We start from the raw sequence: 21,781 nt of genomic DNA, 5'->3' as shown, positions 1-21,781 counted from the left end.
GTTTCCCTACTTGATGACCCCAAACATTCCTATTCACATACTCCCATTTCAAAAGCCTTCATGAGAAGGTCCAGGTCTCCCACGCTGGCAGCCTGGAAGAGCTCGGGCCGGTCCAACATGGAGAGGGCGATACGGAGGGCCGCCCAGATGTTAGCTGACATGACCTGGTGACTCTGTCGTTGACTCTGTCTCTGCTGGTTTAGAGCTGTTAGGAAGTTACTGGCTGCCTCTCTGTAGGGGAGAAGGGGAAATCTTGTAAACATTTTCAGCAACCAAAGATATAGCAGGGAAATTGCAGTGTCACCTAGCACATCTGTGCTTTAGACAGCTTCAAAACACGTTCCCCAAAAACAGTCAATTGACTAGTTCACGCTGCAGCTGTTGGTGACCTTAATCGTGATTGCTCTGTAAAATGAATCATGCATTTTACCTTCAGCAGAACTATCTGGAGAATAGGGAGTTGAGTCTAACCACCCTGGTTGGTTGATCTCATTGGTTCTAGGTTTGCTGCTGTCTGATGTTACTGTCTGAATTATTACAAATTATTATTATGAATTATTACATGTGGGTGACAGTGTCAGCACGTTGTAATATACAGATTAACACAAATGGATGTCATTATTCCCTGGTTGATGTCTTTCTCTTTCGCAATCATCAACAGACAACTCTAGCTTTAGACACGACCATGACGGTCACGTTTACGAATTATATTTATTTAAATTAGACAAATGCATGATGGTTGGACACCATTTGATGTTTTGAACGTTCCTCAATAAAATATCTCTATCTTTCCCTAAACCTACCCCTGACATGGTTTAAGCAAGAACGCAATTTGCATGACCCCTAGTGGAAGTGAAGTGATTTCTGGAGTACATTGCGAGTTCAAGGTCATACATAAGCTTCTAAAAACCACAGTGTACACAGCAATCACATTTACGCAGCTGTTTATTTATCTATAAGCTTAGCGTTAGCATCACTGAGTGCATAATAACAATAGTAGTGGTGATAGCATGCTCCAAATAGCATGCCTTAAAACAATTCTAAATCTGCCACTATAGCAACATCAAAGGATACATTAACTCCCCATAAGAGAGGAAGATTTTCACCCACACCTCTCTCTCCTCTCTCCCCCCGGTCCCTGATTCCTAATTCAGTTTTTCCTATATACCTATGTGCTCCCAGGTTAATGCAGCTGATCCCCAGGTTGTAGCGTGACCTGATGAAGCCAGGCTGGAGCTCCAGGGCTCGAGTGTAGGCCTCCACTGCCTCCTCACTGCGGCCCCCATTAGCCAGCGTGGCCCCCAGACGATTCCACAGCAGGTAGTCCTGAGGGATACACACAACATAATAAACATGAAAGGCGGTGATGGACAGCGTACAGTGTGCATTGAGGTGTTTCTTGTGTGTGTGTGCATGTGTAAGTCTGTCCAGTGTATGTCCATTGGTGAGTTGTGTACTTCTGGTCTGACAGACAGGGCTGAGTTGAAGGCTTCCACAGCCTTGTCAAACTCTGAGCTGAGGTTGAACAGGACCCCGAGGCCTGTCTGGAGGTCAGGGTCCACCCCATCTGTGTTCAGCAGAGCCGCCTCCTGGAACAATCCCTTCACCTCCACCAGCTGGCAGCTGTAAGTACACACACACACACACACACACACACACACTCATCACCAGAATGACAGCTCGCAGTGCAGCCAGTGCACCTCATGACAGGTACTGAAGGGCATGGATTCAGCATGCCCCCGCAAGTTTTACCGCAAAGTCAGCAAAAAATGAAGCTCAATGTTTGTAAAAAAAAAAAAAAAAAAAAAAAAAAAGAAAGGATGTGCTGCATCAAATTTTCATTTCATGATATATGAACAGCTGGAAGATGTAAATAGGTAGGGAGGGGAACATTGCAGCAACTCAACAGATAATTCAATGCTGAATTACGGTTATACATGAACAGAAAATGAAAAAAGCAGACATGTAAAAAGCAGGGCCCCCTTGTGTACCTAGCAACGGCTATCCTCTTCGATTCCATCTTTAATGTATCAATGAAGTTCTGTCATCTATGGATCTATCCTAACATTGATCAAAACAAAATAACAGCCAACCTGCCCATGGTAGGGGTATGGGGACCCCTGCAGACTGAAGCTGGAGACCCCTGCAGTGGGCTCCTGCTCCCCAGCAGCAGTTTTTTGTAGCGGGGGTTGTGGCAGATCCAACGGCGCAGAGCCTTGCAGGCGTTTTGCTGCATACCTGTGTTGGTCAGACTCACGGCTAAAGCCATTAGGGCAGGCAAGTTGTTGGGGTGGAGCTCTAGACACCTGCAGAGAGGGATCAGACCCATCCCAGTTGTGATTATTAGAATAATTGTGTAATAACCAATATTATGTAGAAATGTGCATGATATGACTCGAAAATATATGATAGGGAAGTCACATGAGCGGCACTATTTAGACCTTCTAAGCCATACTGCTTGAATGGGATTGACATTGGGGCTGCTGATAATGTTTTAAGAGTAAATAACAGTGCATGACAGGTAGATACCTAAAAAGAGTCATCTTTCAAAAAATGTATTATGAATATCACCAAATGTATACGGCAGCTGTGTTTTGGCCACGTGCCCCGTATAACAGTAATCTGATTTAGAAGACCTTGAGGAGGGAATTCAATCTATTGCTGATGCACCAACATGTTCATTTAATGATGCTATCTTGGGATAAAGTATAGGTGTATAATGAATTTGTTTGTTGTTCATTCTAGTCCAATCACCTGCATAGAAAACCAGAACATAGACACCTCATTGTCTGTATAATCTACTTGCATACCAGACATGCAAGCTTGGGTTTATTCACTGGACCCAAACCAAAAACTTTTTCATATGGTGTACAGTAATGTATTAGAGCCATGAATGCTTTGCCACCACTGCTTGCTCAAGAAACAGTACCTCCCCTCTAGATGCCTCAATGATCTATACGGTATGATTTGTCTGTAAGTGTAATGGGGATCCTAATAAACTAAACAAACATCCTTGTAGTTATACAAGACAATATACAAGCCATACAGTAGATCTCTGTGTGTGTGTGTGTGTGTGTGTATATATATATATATATATATATATATATATATATATATATATGTCAATATGTATTGAATATATAAGTTGAAACCCCTTTCTTACCTCTGAAGTGACACAATGGCCGCCTGTTCATTCTCATTTTCGGCCTGTGTGGTGCCCAGAACCTGCCAGGCCTGAAGAGGTCAAGAACATTAAATCCATTAAATTGAATCATGGTCTAATACTCAAGCAAAGGAAACCAATATCTCCCAAAAAGACATTTAACCAAAGTTGAAGAGAGCGTTTCCAATGGGAGGTTTGGTGGAACATAGCATTAGCAACAACCGAGTTGTGGACTGGACTCCCGCATTGGCCACATGCTTTGAATATTGTTGAACATTTGAATATTAAGTGTAAGTAGCTTTGTATAAAAATGTCTGTTAATGTCCATATTTGCATTATCTACGTGGACAGTAGGTCAGAGTTTAAAAGGTTCATGGTTGAGCGATGGTAGCTCAGTGGTACCTCCGCAGCAGTAGCGAGTCAACTTTTATTTGAGGTTTTTCCCCTCTGCAAAACAAACATGAGGGGGCATCGTTGAGCAATTCTAATGGGTAATATAATAGTACTGTATAAGCTATTTAGCTGACGCGTTTATCCAAAGCAACTTACATTGCAGTGAGTGCATACATTTCAGTATATATGGTCTCAGCAATAATCAAATCCACCACCTAAGTGTTTTTAGCACCATGCTCTACCAATTGAGCCATAGAGACTTATAGTGTGTTATAGACCCCTTTCGGTGTTTACAAACATAGTCTACATTACATTACTACATGTGTGCTGTAGTAAACTTTAATACAAAATTAACTATAGGCTATCCTGACAGCAAACTCCACATATAATTTGGGATTAACAGGACAGTGAGAGTGGGCCAATTGGACATTAGTTGTTTTCAAGGTGCAATCTATCTTGCGCTAGGCTACAGCGACCATTATATAGATATAACTAGTGGCGATGATCACTAGTGATCAAAACGTCAAAAATCATTGGATCTGATTGCTTGAACTGAATGTTGTCAGGCTAACATATATTTTATACAGGAAGACCATGCCATTGTCACAAAGTGGGAAAGTGTATGGTCCTCTGTGGCTCAGTTGGCATGGCGCTAACGATGTGAATGAAGGTTGTGGGTTTGATTCCCGCTGGGATCATATATAATCAAAAATGTATGCACTCACTGCAATGTAAATCGCTTAGGATAAAAGCGTCAGCTAAATGGCATATATTATTATTATATTATTAAAGCTGACAGTGGCAGTGGTAATGAACAACCCTCCAAAGACGTCATGTCATTCTAAGAATAGTTTACATTTTCCCTCCTGTCTCGTCCATCCCATCACTCCAATAGGCTTTTGCATGTGGGCTTAAAAATTATTATTGGAGCTTCCATCATAGGCCTAATGCTTCTTTTACGGTATAATCTGAAAGCAGCCCAAGGAAAAGTATTATTTGAAAGCAACCAATACTTTTGTAAACCGAAGCAGCCTGTGAGCTCCAAAATTAGGAACATTAAAAACATCATCCTACGTGAAAGAACAGATGTCTGTCCCCCTCCATTCCTCCGTCTTGCATCAAAATCAATTATGCGCAGTGGATCAAATCGGAAGTTGCCTGTATAAGCTCCTGTTAGTCGACGTGGCCTACATTGAAGCCGAGTGCTTCTTTAATTTGTCTGGATTCATGAATTTACTCAGCTTTATTTAATCATCACCGATTTATGTTAGTTTGAGTCATGATCACTGAGAGGCGCTATGAAGCTTTGATGATTTACATGAGTGATTCTTTGATTTGTGTGGATGTGGTGAATTAACCTTGCTTTATTTAATAGCATTATTTGACAGATCGGTCCACAGATATGGATGAGATGGGAGTCATGATGAGAGCGCAGTTTGTGTGAGGAAGGTTACCATATTCGTAGTCCAAGTTGTAGTAGCGCATATCCTGTTTACTTCAGTATCAACCTTGCTTTTTAACATTAGGCCTACTGAAGATGAATCCTATTGAGGCTAAGCATTTCAGGTCAGTCACGACAGCCATGATTGTCTTATTTCTTTAGTTTTGAAGTTGAGTGTGCAGTATTTATTACGTTTGGCAATGAGGACGGAAACTAGCATAGATTGGTCAGCTAGCCAGCTGCTTTAGCCAGTCACATTTCATACGAAACAACATGGGTGCTTATCATACTTCTGCTTATAAAGTAGACTGTAATGCCACTGAAAGCAATGGGCGGCAGATTGATTTACTGATGTGATGGCACTATTTCCACGGGTCCGGAAAATCTTTAAAAATTCCACGATCGTTCCACGACTTATAAGTAATGTAGTTCAAGCGAAGTGGCGTCACACTAGAATGGCGACACTTGATTTTAGACAATGGCCATGGACTCAATGGGCATTGTAAGGAGATTGTAGTGTGAGTGTAGTGTAGTGTAGTGAGTGTATTGTAGTGTTTCAATCCCACTGAAATCCAAAATCCTTACTCCTGTCTCGCAAGAAAATTCCTAACTTTATTCTGTAATCCATATATTACATTATCAAAACTGTCTTGCGCTTCTGTAAAATGACGCCAAAACATTTCCCCCGCTGTCACGTGTTGGTTGGTGCCTGTGCATATAGGGCCTATGAGAGAATGTGTGACGGTATGAGAGTAGATAAGGATATTTGAAAAACATGACTTGGTCCCATTGCTTGGTCCTCGGTAAGATAACCTGATATTTAAACCATTTCCACTCTTCATCTCTGTTGTTCATGAGCTGCTATAATAAACTTAATTTTGCAAATCTATCTGATAAGGCAAGTTGATAAGGCAAACCATCACAAACCATTCTCTTTCTCATTTTTATTTTTGTGATTATTTGGAGGGTACACCAATAATGTCAGCACTGTCAGTAATATGTACCAATAGAACAATCGATCTTTTCAAACATCCTTCACAGCTCTTGTCACCATGTCTTAACAACTTGTGTCTGCCACAGCAGCAGCATTGAGGTAGACCACTGTTGCGATGGCAGTATGAACCTTTTAAACACTGGCCTACTGTATATCCAAGTTACCCACCTCCTTACTAAGACCAACCAAACTTGGATACCTCAGAGAGTACCATTCTGTTACTGTATATTTACCTCAGAATCCTGAGGGTCTTGTAAGATGGCTGCCTCCAGTAGCAGGACAGCGTTATTCAGGTCCCCCTCTCTGGCCTTCTGCTGGCCCTCCTCAAAAGCATTGGGCCACTCTTTGTACAGGTTGTTTGTGTGAAAGTAGTAACCCTAGAAGTAACACATATACTGTAGCACTGTCATACAAATATACTGTATATCAGAACATTGATATTACAATATTGGCATCACGGAATGTGTAGTATGACTATGACCCAGAGGTTTTGCTGGTCAGGTCACATGGTAAGGAAAAGCTCCTGGCCCTAAGGCAGCTGATTCACAAAACTGTTAGAAAGTTCGGTCAAGATTCAAGCTTATGATTTCATAATGATTATGTCAAAAAGTAGGTCTACAATCACCACCTCATAAAACTGTAACATCAATAGTAAACTTTAACATTTAAACGTCATAAACAGACCCGTCACATCATCCCGCTGTTGCCATAATACCAACTCGCCATTCCGGTTACACTGTAAGCATTGTGCTCAAGGGCAAAACAGTAGAATATCTCCAGTGGGATTTAAACTCTCACTGTCCAGCCACACTGCTGCCCAATACACTAACAGTAAGTCATCATGTGACTAATACAGACTCTTCCATTCCACCAAAAAAGCTGTTGACAGTAACCATATGTTCAGATAACAACTCAAGGACAAAGTCATCCATTCAGCTAATGAAAGTTCTACTGTACCCATAAAGGTTGTAGAGCCAATAAAAAACCTAATCATGATGCCAATACTAATGTAATACCATTGTTATGTAATACCAATATAAATATGACAGATATTCTTCATTTTGTGGAATGGGAGTTGATACTTTCATCACAACAAATAAAGATAGCACTGCATTTGGATTGCCCCACAAATAGATGGTTTGTAGATGTTCAGTAGATGCGTAATTAACTGACAACAACATTTTAACAAACTATTCATTAACCCTAACCCTTATCCTAACCCAAAACCTAACCATAACCATAACCCTTACCCTTACTCTAACCCTAACCACAACCCTAGCAAGCTGTTAGGCTGAGTAATACAGGGGAAACATATACAGTATATTGAAAATAATTAAAATGAGGTGAATTAATTTGCCCCCCACACCCACCCCTCTCCCTCTCTCTCCCTTTCATTCTAATGGCTGACATCTTTCAACATTTGAGCAACAATATTTGCTCCCATTAACACAATAGAGGGAGATGAGAGAGAATTTGAGATGAAAGTATCAGCCGTCTGTGTTCTGTGACGTTTGATGTAACAAAACCGACTTTATCTTACATGCCGGCTCAATGATATGTTTCACATATGAGAGGAGTAGTGAGAATGACAGGTTAGCGTGAGAGAGCGAGAGAGTGGTTGATGGAGACATAATGGCCTACATAAGTTTAGATAGTTTTAATGAATGTGTTATGCAACATTGACATTATGACAGCCACCCCATAGCAACTTTTATAAGCACACTACTTAGTGTCCACCCCCCAAAATATATCTGTTATAACATATAGTAGAGTGCCCTGCCTAAGAAATGGGACAGTGAAGCATTTTCTCTGTATTTCAAGCAAACCATCATGATGCTTATCATGAGGCCTTATGAATACAAAGCAATATATTGCACAAGTACTCTAGGATCCAATATGATAGAGAGTCTGTCATACAGTGATGAGCAAATTATTATCAATCATTATTAACCATAAAATATAAGATATAACGTAATGTTAACTTGTTAGTTGGTCATGTGACCACTAGCGTATAGATGTAACCGAGTTGAAAACTCACTCCTCAAGTTCAAATACCCCCACCCGTGCTGTTGAATTGCTAGCTTTTCGATAGCGTAGATGGTTTACAGCAGGTATTTGAGGAAACGACTTGATGCCTGTTTCATAGAGTCCGCTTTATCATGTCCATAACTGTCTGAAGTTGTACTGGGGAATAAATGTATGTCTTTATTCTTAACCCGTCCAGTCCTTTGTCTATCCTTCAGTATTTTCATCCAATTCTTCATCATATTTATAGTGGCTTATAAGTAATGTATAACCTCATTGTCACCACTGTAGGTAAAGTGAAGCACTGTTCAAATGTTATAACATTGTCAGTATGTAGTAGTATGTAGAATACATATGTAGTATGTAATAACATGTATAATAATATCAGTGCCTCACTTTACCTCGAGTGGAGACAATGAGGTTATACATTACTTAAGCCACTATAAGTATGATACATTATATCAGCAGCTGCAAAGCAGTTTAATGACTGTACTGTATCTTTACCTACCTACCTGACCTATGTTTTATATAAACATTTGTGTAACTGTTTTAATATTGCACCATAACCTTGAAACAGTGAGTCAATACAATAAAAAAACAGCCATAAATGTGATATAGGACCTGTCATGCAAAATCAAAATCTACATAGCTGTTTCATAAATACCTGGACAATATGTTGCCGTGCATTCATAACGTTTTGTAACAAGCATCATGATGGTTTGCTTGAAAGATGTTATAATAGAGATAGTGGTTTCTAGGTGGAGACTAAGTAGCATGCTTATAAAAGTTGTTATGGAGTGGCTGGCATAATGTTTAATGTCAATGTTGCATAACACATTCATAAAAACCTTTATAAATGACTATAATGACTATGTAGGCCATACTGACTTTGTGTAATGCATATAAAGGTTTAATGAGTGATTTATGAATGTTACATTATCCCCACTCAAAGTAAAGTGTTACCATTGTATCTGTATTGTATCATTGTACCAGTGCTTAGGACATTTGTAAAACACATGTAGAATGCCGAGGTCAAAGATATTTATGGGAGATATTTGAGGATGAATGTTGGGGTTAGGGGGTTAGAGTTGGGAAAGGTTACCTTCTCCATTGGAGAAACACTGGATATTATTGGACTATTATTTTCTGTCTCCTCAAGCCAGTTCCTTCGAGCAAGTTCCTCCCATTCCGCCTGCATCTTATCCCAGAATTCCGTGTCAGACTGAAATGGAAAGAGAGAAGTATTGAGTTAATCCACTCTTGACTCTCACAAAGGACCATTTCCAAACCAATGTGTTGCCACTTTCCCAAAACCAATGTTGAAACACACTTGCAGATCTATTTGGGGTTGGATGAAAGTAAGCAATGGGCATTGTAAGGAGATTGTAGTGTGAGCCAAAAAAGCTTCACTGTATCTAAAAATATCGAAAACCATAAAAACACCATGTGTGAAATTACACTGGGGGTCAACACTAAAAGTAAATAGTAGTTTCAAAGGGAGTCTGTTTCAAACGGGTAATGTGTAGCGATCTATGAGTGGGTTGGGGAACTATAGGCTACTGATGATCCAATCTGAGATACTGAGAAGAGAAGATGACTTCACTTTAAAAGTGCACTTCACACAGGGTTGCAACACACATTAAGATAAAAACACACGATAAAGCAAAAGGTGAAAAATAAAAGGATCAGTAGACACAAGTTTACAAAACAAAGAAAGGATTCTGAGGAGAGTGGAGTCGGGAGGGCAGCGTGAGAGCAGACCATGACATGTGCAGTGTTGTTGATGTAGGCCTATGGATGCGCCAGACTGATCATGGAAAGATCTGTATAAACATTGTCACAAATAGCTTTAGATTCTATTGTACATATTCCTGGATGAAAAGCATGCTACAAAAAGAGCATCCAGCACTAAAATTCTGTGTTGCCACAAACCAATGTGTTGCCACTTTCCCAAAACCATTGTTGAAACCCACTTGCAGATCGATTTGGGGTTGGATGAAAGTGAGCAATATGGCAATAATAATAATAATAATAATAATAAGTTACTAACCCTAACCCTATTACTAATTAAAACTACATAAAAAAAACTATATTTTTCAATTACAGATCACAATTGTATTGCCAAACGTGCAAGTTACAAACAATATCCCTCCAAATGTCAAAATCAAAATAAAGTTATAAAGCTGCTTCATATTTGTTTACATGCTCCTTCCTAGACACTACACTGAATTCAGGAATTGGAAAAATAAACAAATCCATAATTTTGTTTACTGAGGCACATCGCTCTCCACTGTAACTGTAAACATTTTTTTGTAGTTTGAAGTTTTATCAGCAATTTGCTCATTTAGCCCAAGTAGGTCAAATGGATACATCTGGCTTGTACACATGGTACACAGGTTAGAGGATTTGATTTGTTTGAGTTGACTGAACTGGAAGGATTGGTGCACACAACAATAGCAAATGGCTCCAGGTCCTCCCAACCTTTTATGAGGGTTTGCTTGCTCTGCTTTTAGTCACACAGATCTACATGTGCACGCAAGCTCACACGCACACACACACACACACACACACACACACACACACACACACACACACACACACACACACACAGACACTCTCTCTCTTTGTCCTGCTCTTTCAGTTGTGGAGATATTATTTGTGGTCAAATTAAGACTCTTTTCCATGCATTCCAATGACTTTTCAACAAAATGGAGTCAACTCAATTCTTAAAGGGTTAGTTCAATGTTTTTCAACTTATCTGATGATAACCATCTGGCTAGTTGAAATAAAAATATTCAACTAACCCTGTAATTGAACTCAGCAGATTGAGATTGAGGAAATGATCAATGGCACACAAAAAAACATACCTCCAGTTACATATCAGATTGACATCAAAACAAAATGGTCAGCACATTACCATTGACTGTTCATAGGCCTTGAAGGAACTGTGCACATTATGCCCCCACTTAACTGAAAGAGGAGACACAAAGTGGTGGGGTTGGAGGGAATGAAATGAGAAGAAGGAAGGAAAGGGGAGTAGGGAGGAAAGGGGAGGAGGGAGGGCTCAACGGAGGAATATAATTATCTGATGTGGTTTCTTGTTCTAATTCCTAAACCCTCCATTGGCTGTTTCAGGAGCTATACATAGCCTCTGATAATCTTCTGATGATACTGGATATCCGTTTGTGACTGACTCTTTTGTACTATTTGACCGGAACTCTGCTTATCTGCTCTTTTTTTTTGTTGCTATTATTTGCTTTGGATTAAGTTCCACTCTCCTACACAGGCAGAGAGGGACTGGAGGGCACCAGGATGATTCAAACAAACTATCAATATACCATGTACACATGACCAATTTGTTTTATAAGAGCTTTTTATAACCCACATATTATGAAAACAACTTTAAGTGTGTGTATTTACTGTACTGCTAAGCCTTAACTTTACACACAGAGCTAAGGTAACATATCAGAACTAAATTGTGGGAAACATTACTGGTAATATATGACAGAAAGTACATCTCAACAGTCTCCTAGAAAAATATGCCTGCAGAAATGATATTAGAAGGCCACCACAACGTGCCCATCTGGGTCTTGTTTCCCAAACGCTACGCTCATCGTTAGAAGCCATGTTAGTGCATCGTAAAAATCATTGTACTTTTTTGGCCTGTTTCCCAAAACCCTTGTCACTAACGTAAATTAAGTGCCTCAGACCATTTGTACAGTAGCAACATCCATCCTAAGGTGGATTTTTGCCCTCCCAAGTTACTTTACACCCACAACATGCCTGTCAGACGATAAAATAAATCAACCCAGTCTCCAAATGAATACGTTCTGTGTGAATGTGTTATCTAGCTCTTTTGGCAGGTAAATATGAAAGGCAGAACGGTGCATAAGAAGGTTGGTGGGGTGGTGGAGATATGAACTACCCATCTTGCAAACCGACGTTGCTGGTTCGAATCACACTTGAGACAACACTTTTTTTGTTGTTGCTTATGCTAATATTTGATAATGCCTTTCCCTGACAACTTGCCCTAACCTTAACCACTCAAAGTTAATGCCTAATACTGCCTAACCGCCACGCAAGTCGGAATTTACGTAATTCTCAGTAACGTATCTTACAATTCGCCTAACTATCATAAGAAACGATCCCCCAGAACGTATTCCGTTGAAGACTATGTTAAAATGAAGGTTTATTCACCTCCGACGCTCATCTAGGCAACTTTGATTAAGTTTGCAGTGTCTTTGCATATAAATAAATTACTACTAAATGTTATCAGGATATTTTTATAGGCTTAATATTTCAATCATGAAGGTGTGGATAAATTGCAAATTGTGATTGCTTATAGATTTCATAACATGATGCCATAACTTTGATCTTGCACATAAAAATAAGCCTAATCTGTTTATTATAGCATTCATACAATCGTTTCACAAACATTGAGAAAGCCAACGTTTACCGTTGTTGCGTTGAGATGGGCTGCCATTGGTGGAAAATCTCCAAGAGCCGCTTTAGTGTCAGTATTGCGTATAACTCCTCACGTGAAAACCAGAATTGGAACAGAGAAAGCTAATCTGTGTGCAGCGTTTCCAGCCTATCGACGATTCATAATCGATTATGTCTCTTTCTGCTGTTATGATGCTCTTAAGATGAATTTAACAAAAGTTTTCTCTATGAGGTGTTGTTACATTGTTACATTGTCGTTCTTAAAGAACGATGCATTGTTAAAACTCCATCACTATCGGGAAACAAGGCTCTGTTTTATGTGTTCTGTATTCATGGATTCCTTAGGGATGTGTTGTCAGACCGGGGGCCACAATTCATATCAAAATTCTGGAAGGCGTTCTGCTCTCTTCTCTGGGCCACCGTTAGTCTCTCCTCCGGGTACCATCCCCAGTCCAACAGCCAGAGCTCAATCAGGAGCTCGAGACCTGCCTACGGTGTCTTGTGTCCCAGAACCCTGCCACTTGGAGCAGGCACCTCAACTGGGATGAGTATGCCCACAACACCATGCAGGGCTCTGCCTACTCTCCCCCTTTCAGTGTGTCTATGGATACCAGCCGCCATTGTTCCCGGACCTGGAGACGGAGGTCAGCATTCCTTCTGCCCAGGCATTCGTCCAGTAGTGCTGCCGCATCTGGAGCCGGACCCGGCAGGTACTCCTGAGAACCTCAGCCCGGTATAAGAAGATGGCGTACCGTCAGCGAACTCCTGCTCCCACCTACCGGCCTAGGCAGAAGGTATGGCTGTCCACTATGGACCTTCACCAATGGGTGGAATCCTGCAAGCTGGCTCCCCGGTTTGTGGGTCCCTTCCCCATTTCGAAAATTGTTAATCCTGTGGCTGTGTGTCTTAGACTTCCCAGATCCCTGAGGGTGCACCTTACGTTCCACGTGGCAAAGGTCAAGCCGGTGAGGGAGAGTTCCCTGGTTCCCGCCTCCAGGCATCCCCCACCCCCCCCGGTTCATCGATGGAGGACCAGTGTATACGGTTAAGCGGCTCCTGACTGTTTGTCACAGTTAGTCGGGGTCACCAGTACCTGGTTAACTGGGAGGGGTATGGGCCGGAGGAGAGGTCTTGGGTCCCCACCAGGGACATCGTGGACCCGGACCTCATCCGGGATTTCCATCTTGCCCACTCTGACCTGCCTGGGAAGTCAGGTGCTGTCCCTGGGGAGGGGGTACTGTAATATCCTGTCCTGTGCATTAGTGTTGTTTGTCTTTGTTTTTGTTATTCATTTAATTCCTGTTTTACTCACATTTTGTTTTTCATTCTGTCACTTCACTATCTGCCCTTGTGTATTTCCCACTTGTGTAATTGTCTACCCCACTCCGATTGATTCCACCTGTTCCTTACCATCATTCCCTGTGTATTTAGTCTGTGTGTTCCTCTGTCTCGTTGCCAGTTCATTTATTGTGCCTCCGTGTCAATACGTCCCAGCAATTCCCCTAGTGTCTAGTTTTCATGGTTTTGATCTTTGAGTGTTTTTTGACTTCGCCTTTTTGTCTTCTCCCTGTTGGACTATCTGCCTTGATCTTGGAATTGACTTCCTGTGTACCGTACTCTGTTTTGCCTACCCCTTTTCTGGATATATACTACCTACCCTTTGCTAGTAAAACTATTCTTTTGGATCAAGCCTGTGTCCTGAGTCGTGCAATTGAGTCCTCTGCCCTAGTATTTGTTATTACAGGTATTGCTTGTTTGAGGATTTTACCCTGAGGTGACATATTTGGGGCTAATCACATGGTTTTGAAAACTACAAGGAGTTTTAGGGAAAGAGTGAGCTTACCGTTTCCTAGTTAGCTACTGCCTGGGTAGTTTATAACCATAAGCACTGCGCTTGCGCATACAGTACACCTATCACTTGTGTTTACTAACGTGCATCTTAGCTTACGGCTATGGATGTTGTAGGTCATTCTGACAATTACTTCCTCGTCCAATACAAGGCTATTTTCTTGCAATTGTTTTATATTTCCTGGCAAAGACCTCTAATAACTTGCTGTTGAGTCATGGTGACAATCTGTGAAATGTTCCTTTAAAGTGAAGAGTAGTGTTAGGCATTAGCTTTGAGTGGTTAGGGTAAGGGTAAGGGTAAGTTGTCAGAGGAAAGTCTTCGCAAACATTAGCATTAGCAACAAGAATTAGTAAACAAAAACACTAAAAGCACTTTTGCCAAAAATTGCCCCAAAGCTGACTTGAACCTGCAATGTTTGGGTTGCAAGTCTTGTTTATTCTCCAGCCACATCTGAGTGCTCTTGTGTCACCTTGGATCTCTCGATCTCATCCTGGTCTTATGAGGAGGATCAATCTTCCGCTCGTCTCTGTCTTTCTCAGAACAACCTCCCTTATCGCTCATAGACCACTAGCCACCAACTCAATACAGCTCCATACCCCGCCCTTGCAACTTGGCGTCATCCCCTGTATCACTTTAACCATCTCCCCATAGGACTTAAGAGCTCCACTGTACTGCCTCTGCTGTCTTTCTTTCTCTGTGTGTGTGTGTGTGTGTGTGTGTGTGTGTGTGTGTGTGTGTGTGTGTGTGTGTGTGTGCGTCCACTCCAATCTACTCCTTCATTCATTGGCTCTCTTTATGTGTTTCCCTCATGTACTCAAGCCCTCACTTGTTCTGTCTATCACTATCTTTCATTGTCTCACTCTGTCTCTCCTTTCTCAAATGTCCTGTATGTTATTGTCTCTCTCTCATTCCCTACCTGGCATGTGTTTTACTCTCTCCTACCTCCTCTCATCTACTTTACAGTATAGTTGCCTCTCTCTTTTTCGTTCTATTTCGTTTCGTTTTATTTTCTCTCATCCTTCGTCTACTTTCTTTATCTACTGTATCTCTCTTTTCCTTTCTCATCCTGCATTACGTTAATTGTCCCTCTCTGCTCTGCTCTACCATTCATCATCCACCTACAATTTCCCTCTTCATCTGGCATGCTTTCATTTTCTCTCTTTCTGTTTAGAGTGTAAAACAAAAACTATCTTTTTGAATATGATATATTCCAGGATGGTATCATAAATCTATAAGATTGCTGATTCAATCAGTCAATCAATCAAATTAGCATTTGTATGGCGCATTTTACAAAGACAATTCTCTCAAAGTGCTTAACAATAACACTAAACAATAAATACAATACAAACAATATGAACTAACACTGAACCATAGACCCCCAAAACGCAGGCCAAGCAAAAAACTCTGATATGATGATATACACGAGCTGCAGAGTCAGATCATCCTTCAGTAACTCTAAATGTAGATACTGATACTGTCATATCATATTTCCGATGGATGGATGGATGATATCATGACAAAAGTGATGTTCATGGGACAGGCTTTATGAGCCGAGTTTGCAGAAATCCATCATAGCTGAGCAGTTGTTCAGCACTGGCTATGCGAGTATGTTTTGGGCTTCCCACCCACCACCCTAGCTTCCACCTGCACGTTTGCTCTGTGTTACCTACCTACGGGGGGTTTGAACTTATGGGCTCCCCACTATGTATATTATTTGTATTTAATGATTGTTTAAGTGGGGAGCTATATCAGAGTGGAACCATCAATTTACGCCAGACCTAATGTACTACCTAATGTATTACCATTTATGAAACTATTATCATATTAATGACATAAGTGTCCTAACCAAACAGCACAAGTGAGACGTCAGTGCTGACGAGGCCCAGCGGAACGTCAGATGGTGACAAATCCTGGTCAGACTGCCCCCCCCCACCCTAGGTGTGACATGGAGTGTGACATGTGACAGTGTGCTGTCTAAACTGTGCCCTGTACCCTGTTCCTAACAGCAGGCATGTGTGTGTGTGTGTATGTGTGTGTGTGTGTGTGTGTGTGTGTGTGTGTGTGTGTGTCCGTGTCAGTGTGCCTCACCTCTACAGCAGCCTTCGCCTTCACAAACTCCTCCTCCAGGGAATGATCTCTGGCGAGGACGGAACGGCCCTGCCTCTGCTCTTTGCCCACACAGCATTCCTGGAGAACACATATGGCAACGCACACACACACACACACACACACACACACACACACACACACACACACACACAGACAGGCGCAACTGTGAGCTGTCACTAACACTTCTGCAAGCCATAGGAGGCATATGGAGAATGAAATGATGTGGATCTCAATGAGGTTCATTAGTTTGGTGGGGGAAAGTATTGGTTACACTTTATAAAAACGTTCATTTATAAGCAACTTAAAAAATATTTATGAATAATGAACTCACTCTTAACAACATAAACTTTTATAAATAATTTACAGATGATTTGTTAAACATTTTAATAATGTGTACAACATTAACACATTCATAGATGTCTACATAGACATTTGGTTCGTTGATGATTTGCAAACATTTACATGATTTGCAAACAATTTCCAAATCATGACATCATCATTATCACGCCTCTATTCGAGTGTTTCTCATGTGTTACAAATGATTTGTAAATGCGTTCATAAATTATGAGCTATGCAGAATAGTGACATGATGTTAATGGTTCAATAGCCCAACAACAATGACGGAGATGTTTTATGAGATACCACACAGTCAAACACGATCAAATCAGAATACTACAACTAACTTGCTTGTCCACTGTCTCTAAATGATATGTTAGTTATATTTGTAATTGGGGGGGGGCGTTGCAGCAATATAAACAAAAACAGCACATGGTAGATATAACGTTATGCCCAATGTTTTGCATATTTATTGTCGAGTGAAGTTACATCTGAGCCAACTCTCACCTAAAATTTCTGGTTGCTAGGTATACTGTGTGACAATGTTTTTCACCTCTCTGGTGGGAGTCTTTAAGATGTCAATGCAAGGCGAACTAACTTGCTAGCTACAGTTCTCAAAATAACATAAAATCACATATTTACTATAAACAGCAGTGTTATTTAAAGTATAGCTAACAGCACAAACTACATTGCTATTTTGAGGACTGCAGCTAGTGGTTATTTTTTGCCTCGTTCCTACCAAGCTAGCTAACTAGATGGTGGACAAGAAAGCCAGCTGCAGTATTCTAGTTGAACGCGTTTGATGAAGGTTTGTTTGTCTTCTAGGTCATTTGTGTCATTGAGTCATTGAGTTCATGCTGAGATAATACAGTAAAACATGATTTATACATTATTCATGAATGCATTTACAAATAATTTGCAACACATGAGAAACACTTGGGTAAAGGTGTAATAATAAGTTCATGAATTAGGAATGTATGTAAGCATCCAATAACCAACCAAACTAATCTGTAAATAATGTATAAATGTTATATAGTTACTAATAATTCACTAAGCATTTCATGTTTATTAATATTGTAATAATAATTTGTTGATAGTGAGTTCATTATCTATAAATGGTTTATAAATGGCCTATAAAAGAACGTTATTATTAAGTGTTACCAAAGTATTTAGTATAGACCTGTGGTGATGATATGAGGTCACTCTCATCAATGCTGTTGACCTCAAAAGAGTTCTTAATGGATGGATCGGTTTTGAACTCTGCAGACCTAAGTAAAGAGAAAGAGAGATACTGTATAGTTATAATTCAAGTGTATGTTTTTGGTGCAGTGCTCCACAGAAATGTGTTGACTTACCATCTTAGGCTTCACAATATCAATATCAAGCCTATGTAGCAAAAGTAAGTTTGACCTTACAGTATAAGTCACTCTTGGGAGTCTTGTTGGGGGAATATAAGTGCCATCTTTACCATAGTAATTCACTGGAGGAGTGGTTCGATGTACACTTCTTCTCATACCGCCTCTTCCTCCCTCCGTTCTGGGCACCATCAGGGTGAAGGTTCACCTCCTCCCATTTCTCAAGAGGGGAGGAGAGACTGACTGAGCAGAAAGGAGGGACAGATTCGGAGCAGTTAGCATCATGCTATACAACAACATGGACAGGGACATAATGTGTTTCTCAGCTTATATATATGCCATTTTATGCCATTTTAGCTGACGCTTTTATCCAAAGCGACTTACATTGCAATGAGTGCATACATTTCAGTATATATGGTCCCAGCAGCAGCTTTAAAGCTTATTTAAACTATAATATTTATAGTGTAAGCCAAAGGATGACATTCCATCCACCAATCAAAATACAGCGGCAGTGCAGATACAAGATGGCGTCAGGTCAGACAACAAAATGACACAGGTGGACTGGACGAGGTACGAGAATTACCTCATTATGATGAGAGCAGGGATTAAAATCAGCCTGTGCCAGCTTAATATGTGTTGCTGCATAAATCACTTTAGGCAAATGAGAAAACCATGATGATGATAGTGAAATTGTGTGGTTAAGCCTGGTTCTGCAGACATCAATAGAGTCATATTGAGAACAGATACTGAGTACAGTATTTACTTCAGTCAGGCTAAAACTTTCAAATCAATGAAAGAGAATAATCATTCCAGCGAAAACCCAATTTGGCCTATACAAGAATAGCTACTATATATAAAATAATGAGGTACAGATAGTAGAGAGATATACATAGCAACGCTCTACTTCACAAACAGCACAATATTGTTCTGAACACACTGTATGCATCTTGGCATGATGATAGATTCAATAGGTGTAATTACAGTGCTTATCAGACCTGGGTCAAATACATATGCCTAATACTTGCGCTCTATTTGATTACGTTGCCTGGTACAATGGAGCTAATGGAATAATTCCTGAAGTGCAAACTCCAAGCTATACTCAGACGCACATCAAATACTTGTTTGTTTTTTGAATCAGGTCTGGTAATGTACATAGACAATATTCACAATACATGTCCTTACACTAAAACTCACAAACACACGCAGATACAGACAACTAAACACCCATACATATGAAACATCCTCTCACACTTTCCAGTACCTGAGTCTAGGGACACCCATTCGGGAGTGTGGGGGCTGGGGGATGAGCGCTCTACCTCCACCTGGATCAATTCTGTCTCCTCCGGCCTCCTCCGGCGGGGGCTGCTCTTGGAGCTCCCCTTCCTGAGCCCTATGGAGGGGCTCCTCCGCTCTCTGCTGCTGCTACCCTTCCTGCTGCTGGTGCCGCTGGAGCTCTCGCTGGGCTCACTAAGGTCCACCAGGTCTAGAGCTGTGGACAACACTTTGGAGACACAACAGAAGAGAAGTGGACATTTTGACATGGGAAGGCGAGCATAGTCCTGTCATGTTACAAATGTGCTTTGTAACAGATGCTGCGGCAAGTAGTTGAAGGGAGGTGGTTTATTGAACCTAGTCAGCATGATTCCTTTGCCTTTTGAGCACAGCTCAGGGTGGGTAGGAATTAAAATATGAGAGACAGAGACAAAAGAAAGAGAGAGAGAGGGAGACAGAGGGAGAGAGAGAAAAAAAAGAGGAGCAGATGAGTGTGGTAATGAGTTGGGCTACCTGCTGTGTTGGAGGTGACCGGACGGGCCACAGGACCGTCGATGCGGCTCTCCGACAGGAAATCATCGATGGAGGGGCTCAGCAGCGGGCGGCTCTCTTGCTGCTCACCGACCAACTGTGGAGAAGAGAATTAAAGATCAGAAGAAAGAAAAAATGCTACTGGAGAGGGACATGATATCCTATTTTGGTATATACTGTATCCTATTCTGATTGATACAGTCTTGTATCCTATTTTGATATTGTAGAAACTCAGGGGTGAATTTACCAAAGGATTGCAAGGCTTTTGCGCCTGTTAAACCGTCACAATAGAGAAAAAATTGCGCCTTATTCACAAACCACCGCAGTGGACTGAGAACGCACCTCACTGCGCTGCTTTGCAAATAGCGACACTGCACCGTAGTGATCATGCACATTTAAATAGTGTTGTTTATATACATATTTGCACACAATTTTAAATTAGGCTCATTATAGAGAGCTCCCAAATCACAAAGCCTATTTGCCATACGCAATTAACATGGCTCTGTTAAGAACCTGACAGTAATAATGACATGGTCTATCTAGTCATGGTCTATCTAGTCATGGTCTATCTAGTCATGGTCTATCTACTCCGCTACACCATTGATGTACAACCATATGCTTATTCCCATGAAGGCCTTATTCACGGTAACAAAACCAGAATAAAGCATATACATGACTTATGCCTTATTCTGAGTATTGCCATATTCAGTAATATTGGATTATTAGCGTGCATGTAAACACCGTTTTTGTGGGAGGCACTTTTCATGACCATTCATAGCAATGTTTTCTTAACACATGGGTCTGAATCAGGAAATCTCTACTATATATGCTGCGATTTGTAGACTTGAATGAATATACATCATTATGGTATTTGAGAGATACATTGATTGCACACGTACAGTGCCCTGTATAAGTAATGGGCACTGTCTTTTTTGGCTCTATACTCCAAAAGTTTCGAAATCAAACAATTACTATGAGGTTAATGTAGAGGTTATGGGTATTTGTGTTCACATTGGTTTCACCATTTAGAAATTAAAACACTTTTTATACATAGTCCTCCTATTTCAGCTCACCAAAAGTGATGGCACAGATTCATATAATGTCCAAATTCAACGCACTCATGTTTAGTATTTGGTCGACAATGCTTTGCATGCAATAACTGCGTAAAGTCTGCCACTCATTGACCCCACCAGATGCTGGGTATCTTCTGGTGATGCTCTGCCAGGCCTGTACTGCTGTACTACTCTGAAGATTGACTTGGCTAGTGAAGAACATTGCACTTTTCGGCCCTAAAACAAACTCTACTAGGTTTTGGGTCATTATCTTACTGTATGATGAAGCGCCCTCCAATGAATTTTGAGGCATTTGCTTGTACTCGAGCAGACAAGATGTTTCTGTACACTTTAGAAAGCGTTCTGTTGCTGCAGTCAGCAGTTACATCATCAATTAAGACGTTAAGAAGTTAGTCAGTTCTTGTGGCAGCTATAACACCCCCTTCACCATGTGCAACAGATGAGGTGGTATGCTGTACATCTTGAGCTACTTGCAATCACTCTGGTATATGATAATATTCATCTTATCTGCCCACAATAGCTTTTTACAGACCTCTGCAGGCTTTTTAGGTACTTTTTAGCAAACTGTAACCTTGCAGTGAAGCCTCTTTCTTTTTAATGATGTTCCAAACTGTTGATTTAAAAAAAAAAAATCTGCCTAATAATGGGTTTCGTGACTTTCATTGGCACCTCTTTGGTCCTCATGTTAACAGATACCAATAGCAGACTTCAAAGGCAAACACAAAGTCTAGAATCATACTAGACATTGCCAGCTCTCTTATGCACAAATGATGTACACAAATACCCTCAAATAAAAG

General features: G+C 40.8%; 1 protein-coding gene across 1 annotated transcript in view; it reads right to left on the bottom strand.

Moving 5' to 3' along the window:
- The window catches only part of pex5lb (peroxisomal biogenesis factor 5-like b), a 42,145-nt gene continuing 20,364 nt past the window's right edge, over nucleotides 1–21,781 (bottom strand). Inside the window, exons 3-14 of the mRNA XM_083665260.1 lie at nucleotides 19,894–20,008; nucleotides 19,370–19,609; nucleotides 18,222–18,351; nucleotides 17,934–18,021; nucleotides 16,397–16,495; nucleotides 9,119–9,238; nucleotides 6,225–6,368; nucleotides 3,164–3,234; nucleotides 2,094–2,306; nucleotides 1,458–1,623; nucleotides 1,169–1,326; nucleotides 1–231 (exon numbers count right to left, since the gene is read on the bottom strand). Coding sequence (XP_083521386.1) covers nucleotides 30–231; nucleotides 1,169–1,326; nucleotides 1,458–1,623; nucleotides 2,094–2,306; nucleotides 3,164–3,234; nucleotides 6,225–6,368; nucleotides 9,119–9,238; nucleotides 16,397–16,495; nucleotides 17,934–18,021; nucleotides 18,222–18,351; nucleotides 19,370–19,609; nucleotides 19,894–20,008 — 1,746 coding nt within the window. The 3' untranslated portion in view covers nucleotides 1–29. The remainder of the gene's footprint in view (nucleotides 232–1,168; nucleotides 1,327–1,457; nucleotides 1,624–2,093; nucleotides 2,307–3,163; nucleotides 3,235–6,224; nucleotides 6,369–9,118; nucleotides 9,239–16,396; nucleotides 16,496–17,933; nucleotides 18,022–18,221; nucleotides 18,352–19,369; nucleotides 19,610–19,893; nucleotides 20,009–21,781) is intronic.

This window comes from Argentina silus, assembly GCF_951799395.1.
Source record: "Argentina silus genome assembly, chromosome: 1".
In the NCBI taxonomy this organism is placed as follows: Eukaryota; Metazoa; Chordata; class Actinopteri; order Argentiniformes; family Argentinidae; genus Argentina; species Argentina silus.
This window is presented reverse-complemented; position numbering and strand designations above follow the sequence as displayed.